Below are 25,693 nucleotides of genomic sequence, written 5' to 3' on the forward strand. Positions count from 1 at the left end.
CGCAGCGAGGAAAAGGGCAGCGGACAAACGCAAAAGCCAACAGAGCCGGGACATCACAGAGAGAGACAGGAGGCTTTGGGACGGAAACAAGTCCGAGGGCCAATAACAGGGTGAGGGAGGGGTGAGCATTGGATTGTGTGTGTGTGTGTGTGTGTGTGTCTTTGTAAGGGGGTGTTGGGATCCTTCCTATCATGGTGTCACATGCCCGCCGCCGCAGACAGAGCAGAACAAGAACACAGATGGAGAGACCTCGACTGAGGACGCTCACTTTACCCTCTTTTCCTCTCAGCTCTCCTGTCTTCTCCCATCACTTCCTGCTCTTTTGCTTTTCAACCTCTTATCCTCTCCTCCGACTAATGTCTGATTCTCTTTCTGTCAAACGTTCTTTAGCGCGTCTTCTTTGACGGCACTTCTCTGCTTTTAACATTTCCTCCTCTCACTTCCCTCTCGCTGCTGCTTCCTGACTAAGCTTTTTTTTTTTTTCCCCCTTCACCAATTAATCCTCCTTTTGACTGTTTCTCTCCCATCTCTAATCCTCTCACCCCTTATCTTTTGGATGGATAGCTACTCCCTCCTCTACAGTTCGTCCCACAGAACCGGACTTCTGTCCGGCTTCCAGCGCCTGCGCTCTCAGGGAAACATGTGCGACGTCGTCCTGGAGGTCGGCGGTGTGTCTTTCCCTTGTCATCGCGCCCTTCTGGCGAGCTCCAGCGAGTATTTTTGGGCTCTGTTTGGAGAGACTACCGCAGAGAGATTAGCGGGCTCCATTAGCCTCCCGGCGCTAACACCTGAGGGTTTAGACGTCATTCTGGACTTCCTGTATTCTGGGTGGCTCAGCATCTCATCGCCTACACTTCCTGTCGTGCTAGAGGCAGCCAGGTACCTGCAGGTGGAGACGGCCGTGTCAATATGTGAGCGCTTCATGACGGATGGTTTAAACGCGGATAACTGCTGTTGCTACGCTAACCTGGCCGAGCATCACGGCCTGTCAGACGCCCTTGAAGCTGCCAATCAAACCATCGCTATGGAGATGGGGACGCTGCTGCGGGACAGCAGGGACGACCTCCTCGGGCTGAACATGCAATCACTGATGGCGGTGCTCGATGCGGACGAGATACCTGGCGTCAAGGAGGTGGAGCTCGTAAAGCTGGCTCTGCATTGGCTGGATGAGAATGGGCCCCTCCCTCTGCTGAAATCAAATCTCCTGCTGAGCCATCTGCGCTTCGGATTGGTCGCCCCCTCTGACCTCGCCGAACTCAGCCACGCCCACAGAGCCACGGCCACGCCTCTCATCCGAAGCCAGCTGACTCGGGCGTTGGAGTACCACGGGCTGGGCTCAGCTCAGCCAATCAGACAGAGCAAACAGTCGACGCTCAGGGCGTCGGCCAACCGCGTGCTGCTTGTGGGTGGAGGATCCCGCCCCGATTGGCCGGAGCAGCAGATGCTGGCGTTTGATCCTAGAAGCAGGAAGTTTTCAGCTCTGAGCTCCGGGATCCCGCTGCGACTGAGAAATCCCTGCGTGTGCTCGGTGGGGGGTTTCCTCTTCGTGATCGGCGGCGGGGAAGTGAACGAGGGAGGCGAGGATGGGAGGAAGTCCGTCACTGTGGCGACATCCAAGCAGGTGTGGCGCTACGATCCCCGCTTCGACCACTGGAAGACGATGGAGTCCATGCTGGAGGGGCGGGAGCAGTTCACCTGCTGCGTGGTGGAGGACGCCATTTACGCCATCGGGGGACGCCACGCGCGACCAGGCGACGACACGCACACATCTCTAGCTTCTGTTGAGTTTTACGACATGGCCGTGGGAGCGTGGAGGAGAGGAGCGAAGATGCCCCGCCCCCTTTACGGCCACGCTTCTGCTGTGCTCGACAGCGGCATCTACGCGTCAGGCGGACGTTCGGGCAACCAGGGCGGCAGCAACCGCCTCGGTAACCAGGACGACCGCAGAGAGGGCAGCAGGGAAGTCCTGTTCTGGGACCTCAAAGGCAGAGCTTGGGAGAAGCGAGCGTCCATGACCATCGGCAGGTTCAGCCACCGCCTGGCGACGGCCCACGGTTTCATCTACGCCCTGCTGGGAATGTACGAGCCTTTCTGCGACATCGAGCAGTACGATTCGCAGGCAGACCGCTGGACCCGCCTCCGGCCGCTCCTCACCGGCTCCTTTGACTACGGGATGGCGTCGACGCAGTCCGGGAATCTGCTGGTGTTCGGCGGGAGGAGGTGGAGCGACGGACAGGAGGTGATAGTGAAGAGCGTGTTGGAGTACGATACCAAGACAGATCGCTGGAGGGAGGTCTGTCAGCTGCCCAGACCTCTCACTGGGACCGAGTGCACACTGCTGCCTCTTCCAGACTAAAAGTGCACATCATGAAAGAACACTTCTACACTTCTAGAGTGGGGCAATTTCACTTATAGTTGCAACGTCGTCTCAAAATGATGAGCACACGCGATAACATTTACAAGGCCCTGAAACCATTTGGTTTCAGCCATGAAACCACTCGTCTCGCCTCACTAGAGGAGAACAGATGTGTACTATCACAGGGTATTTAGAAAAATAACAATAAAACAAGTGAAATGTTCTGAAAGCGTTTGACACTTTGGGGAATAAGCATTCTTTCTCGCTGAGAATTAGACAATAAGATTGATCTAATAACAAGGTAAAACCAGAAGACAATTAGCTTAGCATCATTAGTTTAGCATGGCTTTGGTTTTTGTATAGATTTTGTGAGCTATGGACAGAGCTAGCTAGGCTAGCTGTTTTCCCGTCCTACTCGTCCGTGACCTGAGCTAAGCTGCTCGTCTTATAGGAGTAGTTTAAACATTTTGTTAAATTAAAGAACATAACCTTTTGTAAAACGTGTTGATAAAACAATCAAGATCGTGTTCTGAGCTTTGAAGTTGTTTCTCGGACGATTTCGGTCCGAGCTAGGCTAGCCATTTCCCCTCTGCTTCAAGTCTTTATGCTAAGCTACGCTACTCTTTCACTACATGTAGGCGTTTGACATTTAAGGATCTCTTTGTTGTCAGAGTTAGAAGAGTAGATCCTCACCACATCTCATGTCTGCACGCTAAATATGATAAACCGGGAGACGGTTAGCGCTTCTCATAAACGTGACCTCACGCAAAACCAGAACTTGTCTTTTTAACAATTCAGTTTTTGTACGGATTAAACAAACAACATGAAACCTGTTTACTAGTGAGCATAACAGGTTGTTGTACACATCTTTTCCCTTCAGACAAAACAGGTCTAGCTGTTTCCCCTTCTTTAGTTTGCTACTAAGCTAAGCTAACACATGTTTGCTTCTTTTGAGTGGTACATTTTTACACATGAACTCCTGGCGAGGAGGTAAATAAGCATTGATCCTCAGAGGTTGAATGATTCATTTAAAAAGAAACAAACATGTCAAGACCTGTTTAAAAAAAAGGTTAAAAAGGGGCATTTGATTGTGTTTGTGTTTTTGTTTTTCGAGTGCATGTCCAAGTCCAATCACTCACTGATCTGATCGATTGTTGGAAAGAGAAAAGTGCAATTTAACTCTTCGGCTTTGTCATTTTATCATCTCTGCTTTCAAGTATTTAGCGGATACATTCATCAAGTGCTAATAACAAGCAACCACCGGTATGAAGCGATATATAAGGTGTTTTGTCAATATTCCTGTGACCGATTGTGACAATGTTCCAGGAGGAGGAATAAAACAAGAGCCAAGGAGGGAGATAAAGGGGATTTTGAGAACAAGTAGAGGAGAGGTAAGGAGATTTAGTAGGACGAAGGTAAGTCCTTAACAAATGTGCTTTTGCGAGGGGGTTGAGCCAGGCTGAGGAGGAGGAGGCTATCGCCACATAAGAGGCGATGGAGAAGAAGAAGGAGATAAGGTGAAGGTGGACATATTTATAAAATGTAATATAACAACAGAAAAGCTGAATATTTTATGGAAGACGAATGTTCGATGCACGTGACATTCCCGTCTATTTACAAGCGATGAATAATTTAGGTTTTCTATAAGATAGATATAGAAATAAAAGCAAACCGAGGACATCGACGGTGTTGGCTCTTATTTTCTTGTTCTCCATCTGCACTGACAACCAAATGGAACGAAGCAGGTTAAAGCTGCAGGGTAAAAAAAAAAGAAAGAAGCATTTGCAGGGAATCGTATGCATGATTTGTGGGTAACAGCTACTTCCATTTAATCCTGAAGACATAATTTCAATTAATGCATCGACTTTTAAGCTGTTTTTAAGTTTTTTTGCATTCCAAAAAACATTCCAATTGGTAATCGTCATGAAATAGTGAATATGTATTATAAAATCTGATCAAATCAACTCAAAACATGAATCATACATTTATTAAATCACCATTAAAAATGTATAAAACTGAATTGCCAACGTGATTAGCTCTGATATGTGTCTTTACTTACTTTTACTTTATTTGAATAAGCTGAGTCATTAAACTAAGTAGCATATTATGTGACAGTTCTTTCACAACCTGGTTTATCAATGAAAACCAGTTCAGGTTAACTCCTTGATAGGATTAGTTTAGCGAAACACTTTAAGCAAATTTTGGAAATACCAATTAGGTGAATTTCCGGAAATTGAGGAAAATCCATCGAATTTTGCCGTTTCCATACAGCGCTTTTTTTATTAATGGAACCACGTCTAGTTAAACTGTAACTGCCAGCAGAACTTGAGTCGCGCTGCAGGAGAGTCGGTGATAGAAGCGTTGAGAGAAAGGTGTGGGGGGGGGGGGATGTGATTGGTCAGCAGAGTAGAGTTTCTAAACCAGAGGATCTCAGCTGGTTTCGTCATGGACTCTCTCTCTCTTTCTCCCCCGTTGACAGCGACGGTGCAGCAGCTGTTACCGGAGCTCATCTCATCCTCCTCCTCCTCCTCCTCGCCGTCCACCGCAGCGAAAAACAAACCACAAACACACCTCAATATCCAAACGACCACACTTTATTTATCCACTCCTCTCCTTCCGACAGCAACAACATAAGATGATAAATAAATACTTATTATTTTTACCGTAATTTATAGATTGGACATTAAAACAATCTTTACTCAACCGTCCCCAAAAATAACCTGATAGAAGTAGAGAACATTATCCAAGACACTTAGTTTGCTCTCTATGAAGAGAGCTCTACCGCATCTAGAGACGTCAAACACAACAAGAGAACAGGAACACCGTGTTTATCTACAGTACAGACATGCTACTACAACCAACCACGGGCAGCAGCATAGAAAGAGCATTCAAACTGTGCGATGTGTGTGTTTATTGGCGTGTGTGCAGGTCTTTGTGTGTCTGTGTGCACGATTGCTTTCATAGTTTTTGTGCAGCGTCTCTGAGTATTAAGCCATTTGGCTGCGGCGTACAAATAACAAAACTAAAATAGCTTCTTTTTTTTTATTAGATCCATATTTCAATTCCTATGCAAATGTTTCCTCGTGTTCTCTCCGCTGCATGCAGGACACAGAGAGCCAAACGGTCTCTGAGGAAAAAATTCACTGTTAGAAACTTTCACACGGTTATATAACAGAAGTTTCAGGAGTTATGTGGTGATGCTCCTTGCTTATTACTTTAATTAGGGATTTCTTTTCTTTCAGGAACGAAACAATCCTTTTCATGGGGACCGTATTTCAAGCGCTAAAGCCTCTGAGCGCCCACTCGTGTGTTTTCACTGGATCGGCCCTCTGTTCAGGTTGAAGGTGGACCGGAGCTTTGATGGGAATCCACCAGCTCACAAATCTACCAATCAGAACGATAGAGGTGCGGTTCGTCCCGTTCTAACTGAGGGGAAACTCAGCGAGGTGACAATCAAACACGGTCCCGCCCACACCGAGAAGAGGTCTAATCCACCGGATTAACTGGAGAAAAATCAGAGTGGGTGTTCAAAGCCTTTAAAGGGAGGTTGACCGTTAAAGCCACGGAAAAAAATCACAAAGACAAATTAAAACAGGTTCAGAAGCAAAAAAAAACAAGACTGCGGTCTGCCCCCGTCCAAGGTCTTTGTGGACAACATGTCGTCCGCACCTCAACGGACTCTTTGTTATAGGACAGGTACATGATGCAATGGTACAAATAATGCATTGAATGCATTTCTGTTGAGTACAAAAAGAAAAGGTTTCGTGTTTGGGTTTGTTTGTGAGCAGGACTACGGAAAAACTACAAGTTCTGAACTCTCCTGGTTCCTTTTTTCCGGTTTGTTTTGTTGGTAACAGAGAAAACTACTGGCTTGATCTTCTGTTTGGTGGAGGGGGGTAACATGGGCGATGGTGGATCCCATTCAAATTCGGAGCAGATCCGAGTGTCCTAGTGTAAAAGATGGTTTTCTTCATGACCGCTATGGACTACATGAACTCTTTCAATGTACATATGGGCACATAAAGTATTTTTATGAGACGGCATTGAACGAAATGTGACCTATCCATAAGATCAGGGAATGCAATCAAAGATATTACAGTTTTCTCTATGCTGATATGAAAGCCTTTGTTTGACCATGAGCTGGTTTTTATGGACATGTTATTTGCATAAAACAATAATAAAGTGTCATGCATTATTAAAACTGAAGATGTTTCATGTTTCCGCCAAAGTGGTTGTGATTTAAAGGGAACATTTAGGTCTCGAGTTTAATTAATGAGCTCTAATGGAGGCAGCTGATCGATATCAATGATTATATTCTGGGACGGGTCTCGCTGGAGGTAAAGTCATATACTGACGGAGAAAGTGAAGCGACGGCGTGAGAGGGAAGCTGTTTTTAGGGTGGACTTTTCCTTTAAAGGCGTCTTATTCCAGGAGGCGAGTGTGCATGATTCAGGTCCAGCCCAGCACAGTACAGTACCTAATTCTACCAAACCAGAACAAACCAGAAGTCCGCTAATTGTTCTTTGCTGTAACACTCACTGTACAGAAAACATCATCGAGTATAAGGCTCGATAGAATACAATGTGCGTCTGTGAGACGCCGTGCGGGATGAAACACTGTGGCGCAATGGCGGCTCGCGGACTCTGAGGTCTTCGTCCACGTCAGGAGGGACAAACCGATGGACAGTAAATCCAAAGCGCTTTAAAAGAGCACGAAAGCTGAACACGCGTAACACCGAAGGATCAGTTAGTCGTCCGCCTCCCTGAGCCAGCTGCAGTGGCCATAACCAATCAGCTCGTAGAGTGATGCGACATGAGGGGCGTCCTCCTCCGAAAAGCTGTCATGGTGCACTTGAACCCCTTCGGTATCGGGACGTGGAGCCAAGCTGTCCCTAAAGTCCAGTCGCTGATCGCAAACCTCTTTCCAGAATCAGGAGATGAGGGCAACTCGAGCTTGAGTGTGTGTGTTTGGTGTGTGTGTGTGTGTGTGTGTGTATGTGTGTGTGTGTGTGTCGGACTCGTCAGACGTGGGTCTCGATGTAGGAGTGCGTGTGAGAGAGCGAGGGGGTGAGGGGCGGGCCGGGGTCTGAGTCAGCGGTCGAGTCTGGCTCCTGAGAGAACAGCTCCTGATAGGCTCGTTTCCACTCCTGGAACTCTGCCGACGACAGCTGGGGGTTGGCCAGCAGCCTGTCAATCAGCGCTAGCTCCCCCTCCCTGTCCTATGGGGGGGATGCAGAAACACAGGAGGGAGAGGGGGGAGGGGGGGGGGTGCACTTTTTTAGATTTATAATTTTAGACCACTAAACTGTTGAAACGCAGACACACACGTGAAGCAAAAACACACACACTTAACGGGATACACTAAGTTCTGGGGGAGGATTCACATTCGTTTTTGTAGACATGAGCCATTAATTAGAATAATATTTGGGTTTGGGATTATCAAAATAGCGGCCAGTTAATTCTCTGTCAATGGACTAACTGATTAATCGGTTACTTATTTCAGCTGCTTGATGCTGTATGAGCTCTGTGAAGGTTTTGTATGTAAAAAGTGTAATTAAAGACCTTTACACACCAGAGACGGGGTTTATTTTTGTGTGATTAATTTGCACGGCATAAACAATTTTGAAGGGTTTTTTTTTTTTGTCATGAGTACTTTCACACAGAAAGCAAATATTGCGCAGCGAAAAAGCCAATTTTTTTCGGTAGAAGGAGGATTTTTCTGAGCTTCCGCGCTGCGATTAAAGACATCGACCAATCGCGCTGTGCAGAGCGGACGTGTTAAAAACGTATACTCTGGACGAGGTCACCGCGCCGTCGACCACTGGTTGGTGTACTACAGTTTTGACGCCTCGAGTTCACAATGTTAAAGTCATTTTTAAGTGTCTAAGATTTTACAATCAACTTCCATGAAGTGAAAACACACCGTGAAAAGGTTAAAGGTTTAAAAACACGGGCAACTCCCAGACCAGACAACGCCGTGGTAGCAACCTGTCAATCACAGTAAGCCCCGCCCCCTAAAGCATGACTCTAAATGGACCATAAAACATCATGCTGTATTGAAGAAGACTGTAAACTAGAGATTGAGACCATGAACTCATGTTTACAATGTTTACTGAGGGAATAAATCAAGAGAGAAGTAGAGTCATTTTAGACTAGACTTCTATACAACCAGAGGAGTCGCCCCCTGCTGGACACTAGAGAGAATGCAGGTCGAAGGCGCAAGATGGCAAACTTTATAACTCCTTTCAACCTCGACAGGCAGCACAGACAGGATCCAGTCCTTCTGTTCTTTCCTTTCACAATAAAAGCCCTAGACATTTGCACTGCGTAACTGTGGGAACTCAAATTCTCTCACTAGAATATCTTACAGTAGCTTCGACAACAATTTACCTCAGACAGTGTGGGTGAAGAGGATCCTGGTAATTGGTCCTCTTTTGCATCACTGTGAGTAGATTTAGAAAATATATTTGCAGGCGAGGATTCGGCTTTTTTGTGTTGTTTATTTGTCACGCCCCGAGTGTGTAAAGGCCATAAAGTGGTAAAAATATAAAACCTTTTCCTGCAGCGGAGTAGAAGAAAAAAGCAAATACTTAGTACCTCAAATCTGTACTTAAGTACAGCACTTGAGTAAATGTACTAAGTTACTTTCCACCGATTCAATTTTGACCAATAAAAGACAACGTGGAAAATACGCTTTTTGTTTTTTCCGCAGCAACGACATCGAATGAGTCGCTGCTAGTCGCACCAAATACGACCCGGTGCGGTTCTGGGTCTGCCAGGGTCACATGGAGGACTTTTGGTGTCTACTGAAGGCGGTACAGTTCATCCAGTACCGTACCCCCCCCCCTAAAAAAGACTTGGTGTATTCCTTTAAGAGACGCCAGACAGGGAACAAACGAGTCCGCTCCTCCAGCCAGCCTGCACCGGCAGACGCCTGCAGCCAAAAGCCCACAGAACCCCTCGCAGAGAGAAGCTACCGCGGCTACGCGTAGCAACGGAGAACCCCGCCCACGAACACGCAGGAAGCAACGAAAGATGCAAACATGATGGAAACAGTCACAGCAGAAAAAGAGCCATTCACAGGCACCCAGCCCAGAGACAGCACCACTGACCTCACAGCATGAAGCCACACATGGCTGCTTGACAAAGTTCTCAGACCAGGACCGAGAGACAGACTGGGACAAATGACAGCACTGAAACTAAACCAGACAGAGACAGTGTGTGTGTGTGTGTGTGTGTGTGTGTGTGTGTGTGTGTGTGTGTGTGTGTGTGTACATCAGGGTGTATTACAGCTACAGATGCACATGGAGATAGCATCGCTTGATCCATTATTTGAATGTGGTTTTTTAGTGCATTTGTGTGTAAATGGAGGCAAAGGTATTTCAGTAACACTTTCAGTCTGAGTCGGATGAGAAAATTCAAAAAGAGAACTTCCCCAGTTGAAGGGGTGAACAAAGAGAAGGGATCAATTGCATCATTTTTCTTCTGCAAGAATTGCAACAAAGCGGTGAGATATGAGTGAGATATGAAGTTTAAAGTTAAAATCCTTAAGGTGCTCCTGAAACGGACTCCTGTTGGACCATTACATGGTCAGTAAGTAGCTCTGAATTGTTCCAGTGTTGGATCCAGATCACAGCTTCACTGTGGACCACTCAGCCTCCTACAGACTGTTTTAAGTCACTGCTGAAGCAGAGCAAACACGTCCTGCTGCTGCTGCTGCTGCTGCTGCTGCTTCACATTCTAGAGTTTTCAACCAGCGAATCACAGCTTTGTTTTTCAGCATTAGCAGAAAACAATAGCATTTATTTTAACAACAGATCGGTTTTTAATATTGCAGGAGCAGCGAAAGTGAGCTGTGAGATGAAGAGCTTAATTCATTTTGTCCAGAACTCAGGTTTTGTGATATTTCTGACGAAGTAGCTGCTCAACAAGTGATTGCTGGACCAGGAGGGAAATATTAAGGATTATAACTTTAATATAAAACAAACCAAAAGAAAGGTTTGTAAAACGTCTCAAAAGAGGACTGAAAATGTTGTTTAATTCTTTGTGTGTGCATGATAATCCACGTGAATGTGCTGACTTTTGTGTTTTTGGTGTGCGGACCAACCTTGAGCGTGGAGGTCAGTATGCGGAGGCGGTGCAGCCGCTCGTTGAGCTGAGGGTCGGCGGCCCGCCGGAGGAACGACTGCCTGCACTCCGACTGGCCTTTGGCGTCCGACCCGCGACCCAGAGGACACACCCCGCCCTGCTCGCACGCCCGGAACAGGTCGCCCAGGGAGGCGCCCTCGCTGCCGCCTTCACCGCGGCCCGGAGGGGGGGGGGGGAGACAGAACGTTAACGTTGGTTTAAAAGAGCCGTCAGAAAAAAAATAGTTTTAATCTCAACCGCTGGAGGACAGCAGCACACACCTCCCCACTAGAATGACTTGTATTATTAACGGTGACGTCCTCCTGTCTCTCTCCCTTCCGCCTCAGGCCTGTCCTCTCCACTTTGGCCGGTTTTTTTAATTCCCTCTGCTCGACTGATTAAATAAGAATTCACACGATTGTTGCACTTGGTTGTTTACTCTTTCAGTTGTTCTCTCCGCACGCCGCCGGGCTCACCTCGCCAACCAGAGCAGCGTTGTCTCATCGGCCTCATTAGCGAGGCTCAGCGTATTACTGTGTCACCCTGCTCGATACCGACGACGGTTTTAAACGGAAGTGTGTCTGCCTGGGAGCGTTCTTTTATTCCTGGCACATGCGCTGACGTCTTCACCTTAAAATAATTCTCGTATTCGGTCTCTAGAGGCCGTCGCTCAGTGTCACACTTTCTCCTCTGCTGCTCTCGCTTGGCATCCCTGCACATGTCCTCCCTGACGCTCCTCGCTTGGACTCACCGTTGTGCGTTTGCTGTTGTTCTTTCGCAGGCGGCGTGAGCAGCGTGTGGAGGTTGCTGTCTCGCGGCAGTGTGAAGCTGCGGGGTTTCCCTCCCTGGGTTGCCATAGGAATGAGCCTCTGCATGGCCATGGGCAGCGGGACGTTCCTCTGCGCGGGGAGGGTGTAAACGGCTCCGGCCATCATGGTCCCGCCACCCGAACAGGGCTCAGCGAAGACGGCGTCCTCTGTCACCCAAGAGACATAACAAGGAACAGCAAACAAGTTCTGGTCAATCGAAATAATGATAATAACAGTAACTGCATCATTCGTTTTAACACGGTTTTACATGAAGAAAACAACTGGAGAGGTTCAACATGCAGCCTTGATAAGTGTTGTCCTGTGTCATTTGGATTGTTTAATTTATTATAACTATTATTATTAATGTATTTATAAAATGTTTGTTTAAATGTCTTTTTATTTCCGTACTTTTGTGCCTAAAGATGGTGCATCTCAAGGAGCTTATCTTCAGATTAACACTTGAAACTAAATAAATAAACATTTTCTCCAGATAAATAGATGGATATATATATATATATATATATATATATATATATATATATATATATAAAGGTTGTTAAACATTACACGGTATTTATCTTTCAGGGAAAAATCGGGTGTGACCTGAATATAATGGCAACACATGAGAGGGACTGACGCTGTCGCCCTTTAATGGAATCAATTCAAGCATTGCATTTAAAGACTAGATGTTCTTCAGCTGGTTGGGTCCGGTGTGCGTGTCGAAGGGTTACCTAGCGGTCCGGTCTGCAGGTAGTGCAGTCCAGCCTCAGTCAGCGGCGTCTCGATCAGGTCCTGCCAGGAACGTCTCTGAGACGAGGAGGAACGGCCCGGAGACCCCGTCTCACTGCTGCCCCCTGCGGGACTGGACCGGTACTACAGGGAAACAAACGAGTGCCCGTCAGTAACGTTTTTGCATGACTTTATATGCGTTATATGTTCTGTGGAGAGCTTTCCGATCTGACGAAAGGTGAGGCTTAAAAGAGCAGAACATGAATGTGGTATTAAGACAGATACATTTTGGCCTGATGGTGGCGCTAAAGCAAAGAAAAAAAGGTAATAAAACGTTTGTTAATTGTCTGGGAAATCACAGCAAAATGAATGTAAATCAGGCCTTCAGTTGCACCTCGATAGCGTCACATCTGTACTGCACGTCGCTGCTGCTGCTGCCCCCTGGTTTCCGCCCGCTGTGCGTGGTGCCGCCCCCGAGAGGACCAGGGTGGTACTGCGGCTCCGCGGCCACTGCGGGCGCGTCGCCGCAGAGGAAGTCCTCCTGGGAGGAGCGGGAACGAGACGTCTCCGTGGAAGACAGCCGAGTGGTCCGGCCTTCCAAGTAGGCACTCATCTGACGGGACGGAGGCGAGAGAGAGGGAAAGTGTGGCAGACGTCGGTTGATCGCCGGGGATGATTTAAAAAAAAAGAAAAAAGTGTGTGAGTGAGAAAGAAAGAGACAAAGACAAAGGTGGCAATGAGTGTTTGTAGAAAAAGGCAAACACCAAAGATGCTTTATTACAAGGATGTTAAAATAGTATTACCTCCCCAGTGTGAAAGAAAACAGTGCTAAAAAATACGAGACATTTAATGTAGAGCACAGCAGCATGTGGGCCAATTATAGCGTCAATTATACTAAATTTGTACCCACCACTCCCTGTAGGCTAAATTAGCAATAACTTTAACTGTTAAAACGGACTGCGGAGGAGCACTGAGCGTGATTATTGCCTTCAAGTACAGCGTGTACTTTATACGAGTGCGTAGTACAGTCGTGTGTGTGTGTGTGTGTGTGTGTGTGTGTGTGTGTGTGTGTGTGTGTGTGTGTGTGTGTGACTCACTGATGGAGGCCGTGGGTAGGTATCATATGGAGGTGGGGGACTGTCCTGTTTGGGGCTGGAGGTGGTGTCATCCTCATGCTCACTCTCACTCCAGTAATCTGCAGGAAACCCACACACACACACACACACACACACACACACACACACAGTCAGAAAACACACACCGTCGCTCTCTCACTCTGGGATCACCATGCCAGCAATAAATACAACGGGGAGGAGGAGGAATCGGAGGAGTTTGGTACTTGAAGACACCATCGCGCCTGTGAGCGGGTCACTGAGCGAAGCCTCACCCTGCTCCTGGCGTATCCTCTCTCGCTCTGCGTAGCCCACGGCGGCCATGTTGAGACGACTCAGCCATCTGACAGAGAAGGGGGAACATCCAGCTACAGTGAATCACGTCCACATCTACGTTACAATATGTTTAGTAGTATAGTTTTGTTTGCTTTCTTACGGAGAGGGAGATGAGAAAATTCGACACCGTATCTCATATCTATCGAGCCAGGAGACGACTAGCTTAGCTTAGCTTAGCTTAGCTTAGCTTAGCTTAGCAGCGAGGAGTAACACAATCTGTCTATCAGCACCTCTAAAGCTACAACAGCATATTACAGGCATTATAGGGAGAAAAGAAATATATATATTTATATCAAATTGACCACAAAAAAACTCTTATCTGAGTGATACATTTACGAGAAGAAAATCTCAAATTTACGGAACAAATATGAATATTCAGTGAGCGTACAAAGTCATACATTTGCAAGAAAAAACTCAAAGACTCTGAATACTTGAGGTGCTATAAAAAAAAGACAAAAGCAAAAGTCTTTCTGGTTCAGAGAGTCAAATTTATGACTTTAATTTCTGTCTCATAAATGTTTCACATCAGTTTGTATCACTTCAATCTCAGAGAATATCAAAGTCTTCTTCTCGTAGATTTCTCTCAGATATTAACTTAATTTTTTTGGGCCCATACACACGCTCACTAATTAACGCGTCATATCTTGTTTGTTCAATCAGTACAAATCGTCTTTTATTGTTTTCTCTTTGAAGTGATCGATGTCAGATGTCAAAAAAAACTGGAGTCTCTATGGAAATGTGTCTTGCAAATGATGTTTTTCATACACATAGTAACTGATGTCCTTCCTTTCATCATCAAATGAAACACACACTCGCTTTGTGCTCTGGGGATCGTAAACAAGAAGCTGCACTCTTGCCACCCAGCGTGGAGTTTGCCCTTCTGCCTGACCCCGTACCCGTGTTCAGCACATGCTGCTTTACCTGTTCATGTCGTCCACTCCGTCTGCTGCGAAGTAGAAGCTCTTCACCTTGGGGTGACATGCTTTGAAAGCACTAGAGAGACATGGGAGTGGAGGGTAGAGGGAGTTATTTTGAACTGCACATGGAGCATAAACACATAAATATGCAGCGGTTTCCATCACGGACTCACTACTTCTTGCGACACTCGCTGGCCCGGTCGATCTTAAACTCTGGAAGACTGACGAAGCCCTCCGCCTTCTCGTCCTGAAACCGGAGGAGATGTGAAAGAAGAAATGATAAGCTAATGGGAAATGTTAAAAGGATAACTCCAGGTTGTTTTTGATGTGGTTTATTTCCCATAAATGACGTGCAAACTTTGCAATTGCCACCTCCGTTGTAGATGTTCGCTCAAAACAACGTACATTTGTTTTGTACCACTGTAATTTTTACATAAATCATTTCAAACCATTGTCTCTGAGTGAAAGCAAACACTGAAACATGTTAGTAACTGCACAGGGCTCTACATCTGGTTGAAGCTGCAGCTCGGCTTGTTTACATGCACGACGCTGTAGTTCTAGCCTAAAACAGCCTAAAACCACGCTAGCTGCTCTACTCTTTGAGCTACATGCTAACTTGCCCACAAAGATGAAGCTGACTATCTTAGGTATCGTGTGTTAGCGTGCTAACATTTGCTAATTAGCACTAAACACAAAATATCTATAATAACGCTGTTAGTTTTTGCAGGTGTTTGGTCAGAAACTGTGTTGAAAAGTGTTTTTAAAAAAAAGCTGAATTTTTTACCTGAACTCACTAAGAATCACAAACGTTAACGCCTCGGTGGCGATAGCGAAAAAGTCAGAGCATCGGGATTCATCTTCTAACCACAGCTGCTGAGATATCTCAGTCTGAACCAAGATGATCATTAACCTTTTGCCGCTAGCGCGTCTCAAAACCATGAGGGTCTGATACTTAACACACATTTAGGCTGAAATCCGGCTAATATCTCCCTTTGCTATACTTCTCCTGTCTCATCCTTCAGCTGTAACATTCACTCATGAAGCTGGACTTCTGCACAATGTTCTCTCTCTTTGTCTTTGTCACAGAGGTCAAGCTCCTATTGAGTTACAGCAAGCGCAGACTGTGACAAATTGCATCGTTGCCTCTTTGTTTCAGATACTTTCTTAATATATTAATATATATATATATATATTACACTACAAACATATCCTAGTGTCAGTACAAGTGCAGGTAAGAGGAGGACAGACTCACCTCCTCATTGATGTACCAGTACAAGCAGTTGTCCTTCAGAACAAACCAGTACTTCTTCCATTTCTGGGAGAAGTAACCCTTCGCATCCCTCTTTCTCCACAGCCAGCCCTCGCAGTCTCCTCTGCCCAGCGCCTTGCAGGAAACACGCCTCCGACTCAGGGAGGCCAAACTCCGTCCTGGAACAACGAAACAAAAAGGAAGGACAGCGAGAATGTACCAGTCAGAACACTGAAAGAGAGCTCTCACACACACACACACACACACACACACACACACACACACACACACACACACAGTGTGAATAAAAGCATTCGCAAAAATGCCAAATCCTAATGTCTCAATTATTCTTGGCAACAGTTCAGTCCCTGGACTTGACAGAACGCTGCTGCACTGCAGTAGGGTAAGAGGTGTTTCATAAAAAAAAAAAAAAAAAAAAAAAAAAATTGCCTTTTGCTTCTGGCATAAAAGCCCCGTAGCAACAGCCTCCTCATTAGAGATTACCGGGGGGAACTTGGCTCCCGGTCGAGGGCCGCTGAGAAACTTTTATTGTGTTGTGTCAAAAGTCGTTCTGCTTTAAAGGGGAACGCAATTCAATTTTCCCATTTTATTTCTGCGGCAGAGTGCAGTATATATATATTTTTATCAAACATGGATAGCGTGTGAACAGGGTTGAGGTCTAGAGAGACTCTGCAGATGATTAATAAGTTACGTTCTCTGATGTAGAGGAAACTATACATCTTGAAAACGGACAAAAGCTTATTTTGTTTTAGGAACTAAAGGTCTGATACCATCACCAATTTCATCTCTAGCTCTCAGACCAAAAGGAGTAAGTAACATTCCATTACTTGTTTGATAAGAACACCGCTCAGCTTTTAAGCATCGCACTCATTTTCAAACTTTGGTTTAATATCTGTAAACAAACAAAGCTGTTGCCCGAAAAAAAAGAAAAGAAAAAGAAGTGCAGATGGATCTAAAGCTTTTGGAGCTTCTCGCGTTGGCAGATGGTGAAAAAAAAAGTCCCTTCAAACACGTTGACCGTCGTTAGTGTGGTGAAGGGAGACAAGCGGCTTTGGGTCAAAAGAGGCAAAGACACTGATGGAGGACAGAGAGGAAGCAGAAGGTTTCAGGGATTCATCATTTTTGATAAAGTATAAAAGATAACCGATCATCTGAACCACAGCAGCACAAAGAGCTAAATGAACTTCATCTGGAATAAATGTGTCATAATACAGCAAACATATGGAAAGCAGTCCTGTCTGGCAAATATGTGAAATGAGCATGAAGCGTTGAAATGCAAATACGGCGGCCTCTGCACCAAAATGTGAGAGAACATTTTCTTTTTCATGATTTCACAGCTCCAGAGGTATAACTTCCTCACTGTGATAGAGATCGCTGCAGTCAGTGAAGTCTTCATCTCACCACAGTAATTAAACAAAACGTAGTGATTGTGTTTAATATTAGTACATTTCAACTTTTCAAAATGTGGAGATTCACTACTTTTATATAAATGTCTCTTTTTTTTTATTTCTTTCTTTATTTCTTTCTTTTTTTAGGATTTGGGTGGTTAAGCTTAAGCGTTGACTCTGATCAACATGACTAATAAATTACTTTAAAAAAACACAAATAATAGATAATAATCATTAGTTGCAGGCCTCATCCTCCAGCCTCATGGACCATGATATTAGCAAAAGACTAAAATGAAACGCTGTATTTGTACAGCTCTAGTAGATTCCTAGAGGCGGTTTTATGTAAACACTTTGAACTTTGTGTTTTGGGGCTGAATGTGAGAGAGAATCCAGATCCTGTGTTCAATGTTCAAATGCATTTCTACAAAATAATGTTCAATTAGTGACAATCACGAGTGTCAGCGGCACATGCAAAAATGTTAAGTGGTTACAAATTGACTTTTCATTGGAGCGGGAGGCTTCTCGTTGCGATGAAATGAACAACATTTGCATGTTAATGGTTTTCTGCACTAAGAGTAACTCGAGTTAATATGCAGAATATTCTGTTTTCTTACATTATGTCTGGACGGGAAATTTGTCTGCAGCCGAGCACATAACGGAGAGTTATGTTTCCAATAACAGAACGGTAATGAATGGGTGTTTATTTGGGTTAATATGAAGCCCCTTATTTAATGGAAATTCCTCTGGTTCTGCTCGTAAACACGATAAAACCAATTAAAGTGTCAGAATTTTGTCTGTAATTGGTGCCGAAATCCATGTTTTTTTCCCCTGAAACTTTTTAGGAAATTATTAGAAAATTACAGACCCGTAAAATGAAGTGTTCTTAAGATAATTGGTTCAAGTGAAGCGGCAGCTACTCTCACACGTTGGCTGTGCGGCGACCATTAGCTCGGCTTCCCTGAGAGAGTGAATGAGTGTCGCACACAAACACACACACACACACACACCCGAACAGGTGGCTCCTCTGCTTACCTCTGTTCTTCTTCCTGTTCTTCGACTGCAGAGAGGAGGACTGTTGGTATGTCTGAGAGAGAGAGAGAGGGAGAGAGAGGGAGAGAGAGAGAGAGAGGGAGAGAGAGAGAGAGAGAGAGAGAGAGAGAGGGAGAGAGAGAGACAGAGAGAGAGAGAGAGAGAGAGAGAGAGAGAGAGAGAGAGAGAGAGACAGAGAGAGAGAGAGAGAGAGAGAGAGAGAGCAGGCTGTCAGGATGAATCAGTGGCCTTTGTTTACCGCAAAGAATCCCGGGATGTAAAAGATGACAGATGTTAGCGAGCGGACGAGAGGAGGCGGAAGACACTTTCCCTCGTTATCTCTTTCTCTCAGAGACGTGCGCTCGCGTCGGGGTGGAAAAGTCAACCTTGCGAAAAGACTTCAGCAACTCTCACACCTCTAAACATAGAACGAAGGGACGGGGAGGGAGGGGCGGCACAACAGGACATCCAGGTGACGGGAGGAAATGAGAGAGAATAGAGCAAAAAAAATAGAGGACAAACATCTAAAGGAGGGGTTTCATTTTGGTTAACCGGCACTATTAACGTCAAAGATGATGCATTAAGAGTAAGCCGAATTAGCCATTAGCAGCTCCTGTTTGCAAAGCACCATGGGTGTACAGACAAGTATCACTGGAGTCCTTTTTGTACTGAAGAACACTTAAAAACGTGATGATTCTCAGGCAGGTTCTGGAGTTCTATAAAGCATCTTCTTTCTGCATTCTAAGCAGGTTTTAGGAATCGTGACGGACATCGACGGAGGTGTAAGTCACACTGAATATGAGAACGTGTGTTCATGTCTGTGCCTTCAGGTTTGACTCCAAGAAGAAGGTGTTTTTTCGACGCACCTGTCCCTTCAACCCCTCCGTTAAACCGCCGCCCTACAACGGTCAACCCCGTGGTCAGAGCAGCTCTGACGTCACGATATATTACGCATGTCCGAGTCTGGAGCTCGGCCACTCACGCCCCCCCCCCCCCCCCCCACGCTCAGCGAGACAGACGACATGGCCCCGCCCCCACACCCACTGACACGCCATCTGCCACCGCGGCAACCATGCACACTGTAAACACACACACACACACACACACACACGTGGAAACAACGGACTGTCTGGACCTGAGAGCGCCGAGCTCAGACGGATGTCATGAAATGTTTGAGTCGTGGCTGCATCAAAACAAATCAGAGAGGAGCGCCAACTCACTTAACTTGTTTTTAATATGAGGAGGCAACTGAGGGGGAAGTCAGAGCAGTTTCATAACCTCGTTTGATCCGCGTTACGTAACTAAGCATGCTATCTGCAGAATGAGCTGTACTCACAAGCTCATTGTTGTGCTGTTGACGTTCTTTTAAAGAAATAGTTTGACATTTTGGAGAAAATACAGTTACTGCCAAGACTGAGAGGAGACTGTCGACGCCACTCTCACGTCCATACGGTAAATATGAAGGTGCAGCTGCTTAGCTTAGCTTAGCTTAGCTTAGCGTAAAGACTGGAAACAGGGGGAAACTGCTAGCTCACTAATTAGTATTTTAAATATTGTTTATTTAATCCGTGCAAAAACTCTGCTGATGTAAATGATACACATGTGTAAGACTTACGTGATAAATGGAGGCGGGGTCTCTCGGGGGAGAATCCCTCTGATTTGTCTGGAGGACGTAGTGGGAGGGGCTTTGGCTGTGGTGGCTCCGCCTCTTGGCGCGTTTGGCCGTGTCGTTGGTGCGTTTCCCCGGGCGGGCCGTGTGGGAGGAGTAGTCGTCGGAGCCGGTCCTCTCGTCCACGCCGGACAGTCCCACGTAACGCATCAGTGACGCCTCTGGAGAAACCATCCAATCGAATATAATAAGCAAATATATCAACTTCACACACAGTGGTGCATTAGAACTTTGTCCGCAGCGTCTTTATGTCGTGTTCTATGTTCTTCATCAGTGCTGCCTCAGTGGGTTAATTATACTCTTATTATACAAAGAAACCACAGTGACAAAATGTCACATTACTCAAAGATTGATTTAAATTAAGCCAGTAGTGTTTGAGATGAAAACAAAATTAAGATTTTGACCTTTAATCAAAGCAGCATTACAGAGCTAATCAGTTATTCTTATTAGAATATGAGAACGCAGCAGATGTATCTGTAAAAGTCTTCAGATGTGATCGAATCCAAATAGAAGAGAGTTTAAAAATGTTGTGTTGTATGAAACTGAGACATGTTTTAAGACAGACGTAGGTGATGGATCCACCATGTGTGACAGTGTGACCATCATGCTGCTGTGAGCAGAAGAAGAAGAAGAAGAAGAAGAAGAAGAAGAAGAAGTCCACGCATGTGTGAGTGAGTCTCTTCCATCCTTTCTTTTTTTTTCGTCCAACTTCCTCTTCAGCTCTCCCACCGGGGGAGAAAACTCAGGTCTCACTACCTCTCTCTGTCTCCCCCCCCCTCTCTCTCCCTCTCTCTCTCTCTCTTTCTCCCTCTCTTTTTCTCTCTCTCACTCTCTCTGTCTCTCTCTCTCTTTCTCTCTCTCTCTCTGTCTCTCTGTCTCTCTCTCTCTCTGTCTCTCTCTCTGTCTCTGTCTCTCTCTCTCTCTCTCTGTCTCTGTCTCTCTCTCTCTCTCTCTCTCTCTCTCTCTCTCTCTCTCTCTCTCTCTCTCGCTCTCTCCTCACGGTACCCACCCTGTCCTCCCCTGGTTGCTAGGCAGCGGCCAGAGGAAAGTGAGACTCCGAGAAAGAGCTGCTGTCAGCGTCGCCTTGGCAACTGCGTGAGTGATTCAGGTGGAGGTCAGGGAGAATAGTCTTTTTTTTGTGGGTTTCTCTCCTCCTCCACCTCCTCACGTCTCTCTTTCATTCTCCCTCCCTTCATACAGCTCTGCCTTTCATTTCCTCTGCTCTTTGTACCAACTGTCTACCTTTCCTTTTTTTTCCCCTTCCTTTCCTTCTTATCCCCTCTTGTTTCCTCTGTGATGCTAATCACAGGGAGAATTAAGAGGAAAAGGGATGGAGGCACATTGATCTCCACACACTGACGTCTTCGTAACACAGAGAGACGGGAACGTTTAACTGAATCTAACACTCTCACACACACACACACACACACACACACACACACACACACACACACACACACACACACACATATGCACGCCACACGCCGGCACTCACCTCTGCGGCTTTCTCTGTTAAGCTTGGCTGGATCTTCATAGTCGCCCACCCAGTTACACTCCACAGGCATGGAGATGGGCCTCAGCCTGCCTGCAAGTACACACCAGTACCCAACTTCATACTCTCCTTAAGAGTTTTTAATACTCCGACTATGTGGAAATTAGGACTCTTGCAAAGTTTTGTATTTGCTTTATGTAATGTATGAACGTATTAGGGCCTCGATGGCTGCCGTCATATTATATGACGTCATCACATAAAGTGATTCATCTGATGAAATGAGTTTCTTTAACGAATATATAACTCGTCAGTAGAGGATTCTCTTTGTGTGCAGCAAGAAAGAGAAGAGAGTTTCTGGACCACAGTGAAAGTTTGGTATTTTATTTTCATTTAAACTTTATTATACCAGGTTATATACGTATATATATAGATAGATATATATATAGATATATATATATAGATAGATAGATAGATAGATAAAAACAGACCAAAATGATGTTTTTGAAAGGTTACTTTTAGTACATTTTGACTGTTGGTCTTTACAATGCTCTGGAGTATTTGGAAATGTTTGAATGAGTTGGCAACACTCCACTGAAATCTACTTCTACCAACAGCACAATAATAATAATAATAATAATATGTATATTAGAGTACCCTCATCTTTACCTGCAACTGAGCAGAAATACCGACTTCAAACAGAATGAACAGACTGCAGAGCACTCACATGTTGATGTAGAATTTGAATGTCAATGCTATGAATAAATCACAGTACCGGGTACGGCCCAGCTCAGCTCCCTCGCTCTCTAAAACTTTGTATTAATCGCCTCGGGCTGGCAGGTGGATTCACAGCCGCCGTGATTGTGTTTTGAAGTGCTTCGATGCAGCAGAATGAGAGTGAACTGCATTTTTTTCTCATCACCGGAACGTACCGTACGTCGGCGTGGTGCAGTACACGGGCTCCTCCTCTTCTCGCCGGTGAGACTCTTGATCCAGGAAGGAGTTCGGTGACTCAGAGCGCTTGGCGACGCCGACGCCGCCGTGGTTGCGCCCGCCCTCGTCTCCCGGCAAGGCTCCTGTCTCATCTCTATAGCAACAGCAGAGGATGATTTACCGGCGAACAATTATCAAAGTCAAAGCTGTCCCCGGGTATTCTGAGAAAAAAAACACCGCACCTGGGTGTGTATGGCTCGGCGGGTGGAGGGGGGATATAGAGGTCCTGGATGGCGGAGGTCTTGGTGGGCGTGCCTGAGGGTGTGGCCGAACTGCTGCTCGGGCTTCTGGTTGGCTGCAGAAAGAAAAACAGGATATACGATTAGGACAATTCTTCTTTTCTTCACATGTTTTTAGACATCTTTAACTGCCATAAATAATATTGATGTCGTTGTTTAGTATGCTTGTTTGTATGTCGGGGGGGGGGGGGACTATTGTTGCGTGCTGTGTTGTACTGGGACGAGTTTGACCGTGGCACAGCGACAGTAGGAGGACACGTGAAGCGGCAGAAGTCGCTCAAAGTGTTGAAGTTGAGTTAAAGTGTTACGGTTCATTAAAGTGATCGTCATGGACTCATCTCCCTCTCGGTTGTGTGCAGCCAGTCAGGTACGTTATTCGTGTGAATTTGTCATCGTGCATATTTGCGTGCAAACTGTGCGTTGTGTAATGTTAACGGTGGATCGAGAACTAAAGGTGTCGTGTATTTCCTGGAGGGAGTGATAATTGCCATCTAGCTACAAAGCGAAGGAATCTCTTTCGGTCTGTATGTGTGTCATTCACATATCCCACCAACCGTTCATCCAATCTAATTCACACTCGCCGGGTGTATTACTTGTGATCCAATGACGTGCGGTGTCAAATTTGGTGCAATTCGGACCAAGCACCGGGGGGGGGGGGCTTTATTGGACACACCCCCTGTTGGTGCCAATAAGGGTGTTTTCGTTTTCTTGTTGAAGTCTGGCAGACCAGTAAGGGGAAACAACATGCTTACGGTTTTTACATCGGCAGGTTTTTACATCTGCTTCAAAGTGGATCAAAATGTAATTAGAAGTATAAAAGTAATTTCTAGGAGACGGGGCTGACAAAAACTTTTAAAAAGCCAAAAATAGTCCTTTAAGAGACATGACTAAAGTGGTCACACGAAGCAAAACAGAGATGGAGGGCAGAGAACAACTGATTCCCTCTGTTTCCTCCTTCCTGTGAAGATAATCGGTGTTAATTAGGGAGATACATTTCATAATTGCGGGCGCACTGGGAATGTGGGTGGAGGGTGCCATCAGTTTTCCCTTCCCATTCATTCCCGTGTGTTTCAGTTGGCAAAACACAAACTATGTTGAGGCACAGTATCCTGACCCATTTACACGCCTTGGCTGCGGTCCTACGGGGAGCGGGGGATGCCGTGGGGACCCACGTGGGCCGGCGCAGCGCTTTAATAAAGTCTATTAACGGTAGAGCTGGTCCCACCTGCAGAGCTAGGGGTTTCCAGCGCATGTTCTTCAGCAGTGCAGGGGCAGAGCTGAGCGTGCTCTGCGGACGCTTCTTCAGGGTCAGGGACACGACGCCTTTATCGGCCCTCAGCGAGCCGACCAGGTTACGCAACTGCCAGCCCACCTGAGGACGGGAGAGGACGGGAGAGGACAGGGTCAGAGTTACCTGAGTTACCGTCATCTGGGTAACGACCGACACAGTCGCAGCGTTGTATTTATATTCAGCCTGCAGTTTGAATTCTTTCCACGTCGTGATTGGATCTTGTTGAGCCTTCTGTGCGAGGGCAAGTGGGTGTGGAGGTGGTAAGTCTATCTATAGAGCTTTCATGTGATGTAACCTGCCCTCAATTTGAGAAAAAAAAAAATGCATCTTATCATGTAAACATCTTCTTTTTCCACAAAACCATGCCAAAACTTTGTATTTATAGGACGTTTGTGAACAAAAACGATACACAAAAGTAAAAAAAAATGTCTGCTATCCGCTCACCAGAACCGTGTTCTTCTTGTTTTTCACAGTTCTTTTCCTTTGGACCGTTATGTGCTATGTGGAGAGAAATGCAGACACGCTATCTTAATTGCATTTCCCCGGATTGACCTTAGATCTGATCATAATTCAAGAGGAGGTGCGGAGAAGGTTGAAGGATCTGATTACGCTAATTGCCATGCACGCCGTGTGCATTCGCGCCTTGGAAAAGCGAGGGCGCAATCTGCAGCGTAGATGTAAACAGACGGGTCGCCCTACCACCACAACAAAAATCCAAGAGACATAACCGCTACTGGCTTCAACTCCAAATTTGATTGACAGGTCTCCTAATGCAAAAGCCTGCATAACAGAGATCCCATGGGGTTTATCATGATCCATCATACATTGGAACACAAGATAACAGCTTAATTGAATTGTTCAAATATACTCCCTCTCCTCTTCCCTCCTGTTTTTGGTCTCCACCAACTCCAGGGGTAAACATCTGTCTCTTTATCTGCTAAATGCTCCTCTATGTTCACCAGCTAGTCTGAGCATGGTGTAGCGTTCAGATGGTCTTCAGAGCTTCATGTTGATGAAAAGAGCTTCAAAAAATGGAGCTGCATGTATGAGAGCGATGAGATTGAGCCAAAACAGGGAAGTTATGGGCTCAAAAAACAATGAAACAAAGAGCTGAAATACACTGAAACAGACAACTGTGAACAATTGTTTAGAATTCATCATTAAACAGTCATTTAAATCCATTGTTATAGTAAAAAATAGCAGTTATAGCAGCCTTAAAGATTTGTTTACATCCGAAAAACAGGCGTCATTAGAATCATGTTATTATGATCATTTGACAAACATACAAAATGTAGAATTTCTTCAGTTATATATGTGGATATGCAGGTTTTAATAAGAAGGAATGGTCCTTTAACATGCATTTAACCCTATGCAGTTAGAATATCACTCTTAATAAATTTGAGTCCACTTTCAAACAAAACATCTACAATTGAACATGCAAATAAACACAAAGAGATATATTTAGAGCATATACAGCACACACACACACACACACACACAGAGAATAACAAACCCACCACAGTCTGGTGATTGACTTGTATGACTTCATCTCCTGCATGGATCTTCTTACAGCGGTCAGCTGGAGACTAGAGACAGAAGAGAAACGGACGAGTGAGAATCGATCCAGAGCGGTGGAGTTGTCCCACAAACGTCGACGCGCTGCAGGAGCTTCTCTATGGAATCTGATACGCAGATATGGATCCAAATGACGTAAGAATAGAAATCCACTTCAGAGCTGTTTCGTGGAGCTGTGTTTACTACAGACACAAAGGAGCCGCTCGGCTGTAGTTCAGTACGTGGACGAGTGGGGGTGTGACCGTGAGCCGCCTTCTTACCCCTTCAGTGGTCCCGGTGATCACATGGAGGCCGTCGTAGGTTGACTTGATGTACATTCCCTGGAGGACAGAGGGAAGGACGAGTTTGTTCAGCTCTGCAGATAC

General features: G+C 45.7%; 2 protein-coding genes across 2 annotated transcripts in view; one reads left to right on the forward strand and one right to left on the reverse strand.

Annotated features, from left to right (window-relative positions):
• The first annotated feature begins 204 nt into the window (after positions 1-204).
• On the forward strand, positions 205-4,032 carry LOC137872040 (kelch-like protein 34). The gene has a single exon (XM_068710243.1). The coding sequence runs from the start codon at positions 557-559 to the stop codon at positions 2,354-2,356; it is 1,800 nt and encodes a 599-aa protein (XP_068566344.1). The 5' UTR covers positions 205-556; the 3' UTR covers positions 2,357-4,032.
• Positions 4,033-4,795: 763 nt separating this feature from the next.
• cnksr2a (connector enhancer of kinase suppressor of Ras 2a) overlaps positions 4,796-25,693 on the reverse strand; it is a 41,021-nt gene continuing 20,123 nt past the window's right edge. Inside the window, exons 7-24 of the mRNA XM_068710241.1 lie at positions 25,589-25,648; positions 25,271-25,339; positions 23,688-23,834; positions 22,406-22,518; positions 22,163-22,317; positions 21,237-21,326; positions 19,688-19,902; positions 18,076-18,127; positions 15,638-15,813; positions 14,559-14,632; positions 14,390-14,461; positions 13,408-13,475; positions 13,118-13,215; positions 12,415-12,633; positions 12,023-12,164; positions 11,234-11,458; positions 10,463-10,650; positions 4,796-7,574 (exon numbers count right to left, since the gene is read on the reverse strand). Coding sequence (XP_068566342.1) covers positions 7,377-7,574; positions 10,463-10,650; positions 11,234-11,458; positions 12,023-12,164; positions 12,415-12,633; positions 13,118-13,215; positions 13,408-13,475; positions 14,390-14,461; positions 14,559-14,632; positions 15,638-15,813; positions 18,076-18,127; positions 19,688-19,902; positions 21,237-21,326; positions 22,163-22,317; positions 22,406-22,518; positions 23,688-23,834; positions 25,271-25,339; positions 25,589-25,648 — 2,361 coding nt within the window. The 3' untranslated portion in view covers positions 4,796-7,376. The remainder of the gene's footprint in view (positions 7,575-10,462; positions 10,651-11,233; positions 11,459-12,022; positions 12,165-12,414; positions 12,634-13,117; positions 13,216-13,407; positions 13,476-14,389; positions 14,462-14,558; positions 14,633-15,637; positions 15,814-18,075; positions 18,128-19,687; positions 19,903-21,236; positions 21,327-22,162; positions 22,318-22,405; positions 22,519-23,687; positions 23,835-25,270; positions 25,340-25,588; positions 25,649-25,693) is intronic.

The sequence above is a fragment of the Cebidichthys violaceus genome, unplaced genomic scaffold (genome assembly GCF_023349555.1).
Source record: "Cebidichthys violaceus isolate CVI_PGR_0920_01 unplaced genomic scaffold, fCebVio1.0.p SCAF_15, whole genome shotgun sequence".
Taxonomy (NCBI): Eukaryota; Metazoa; Chordata; class Actinopteri; order Perciformes; family Stichaeidae; genus Cebidichthys; species Cebidichthys violaceus.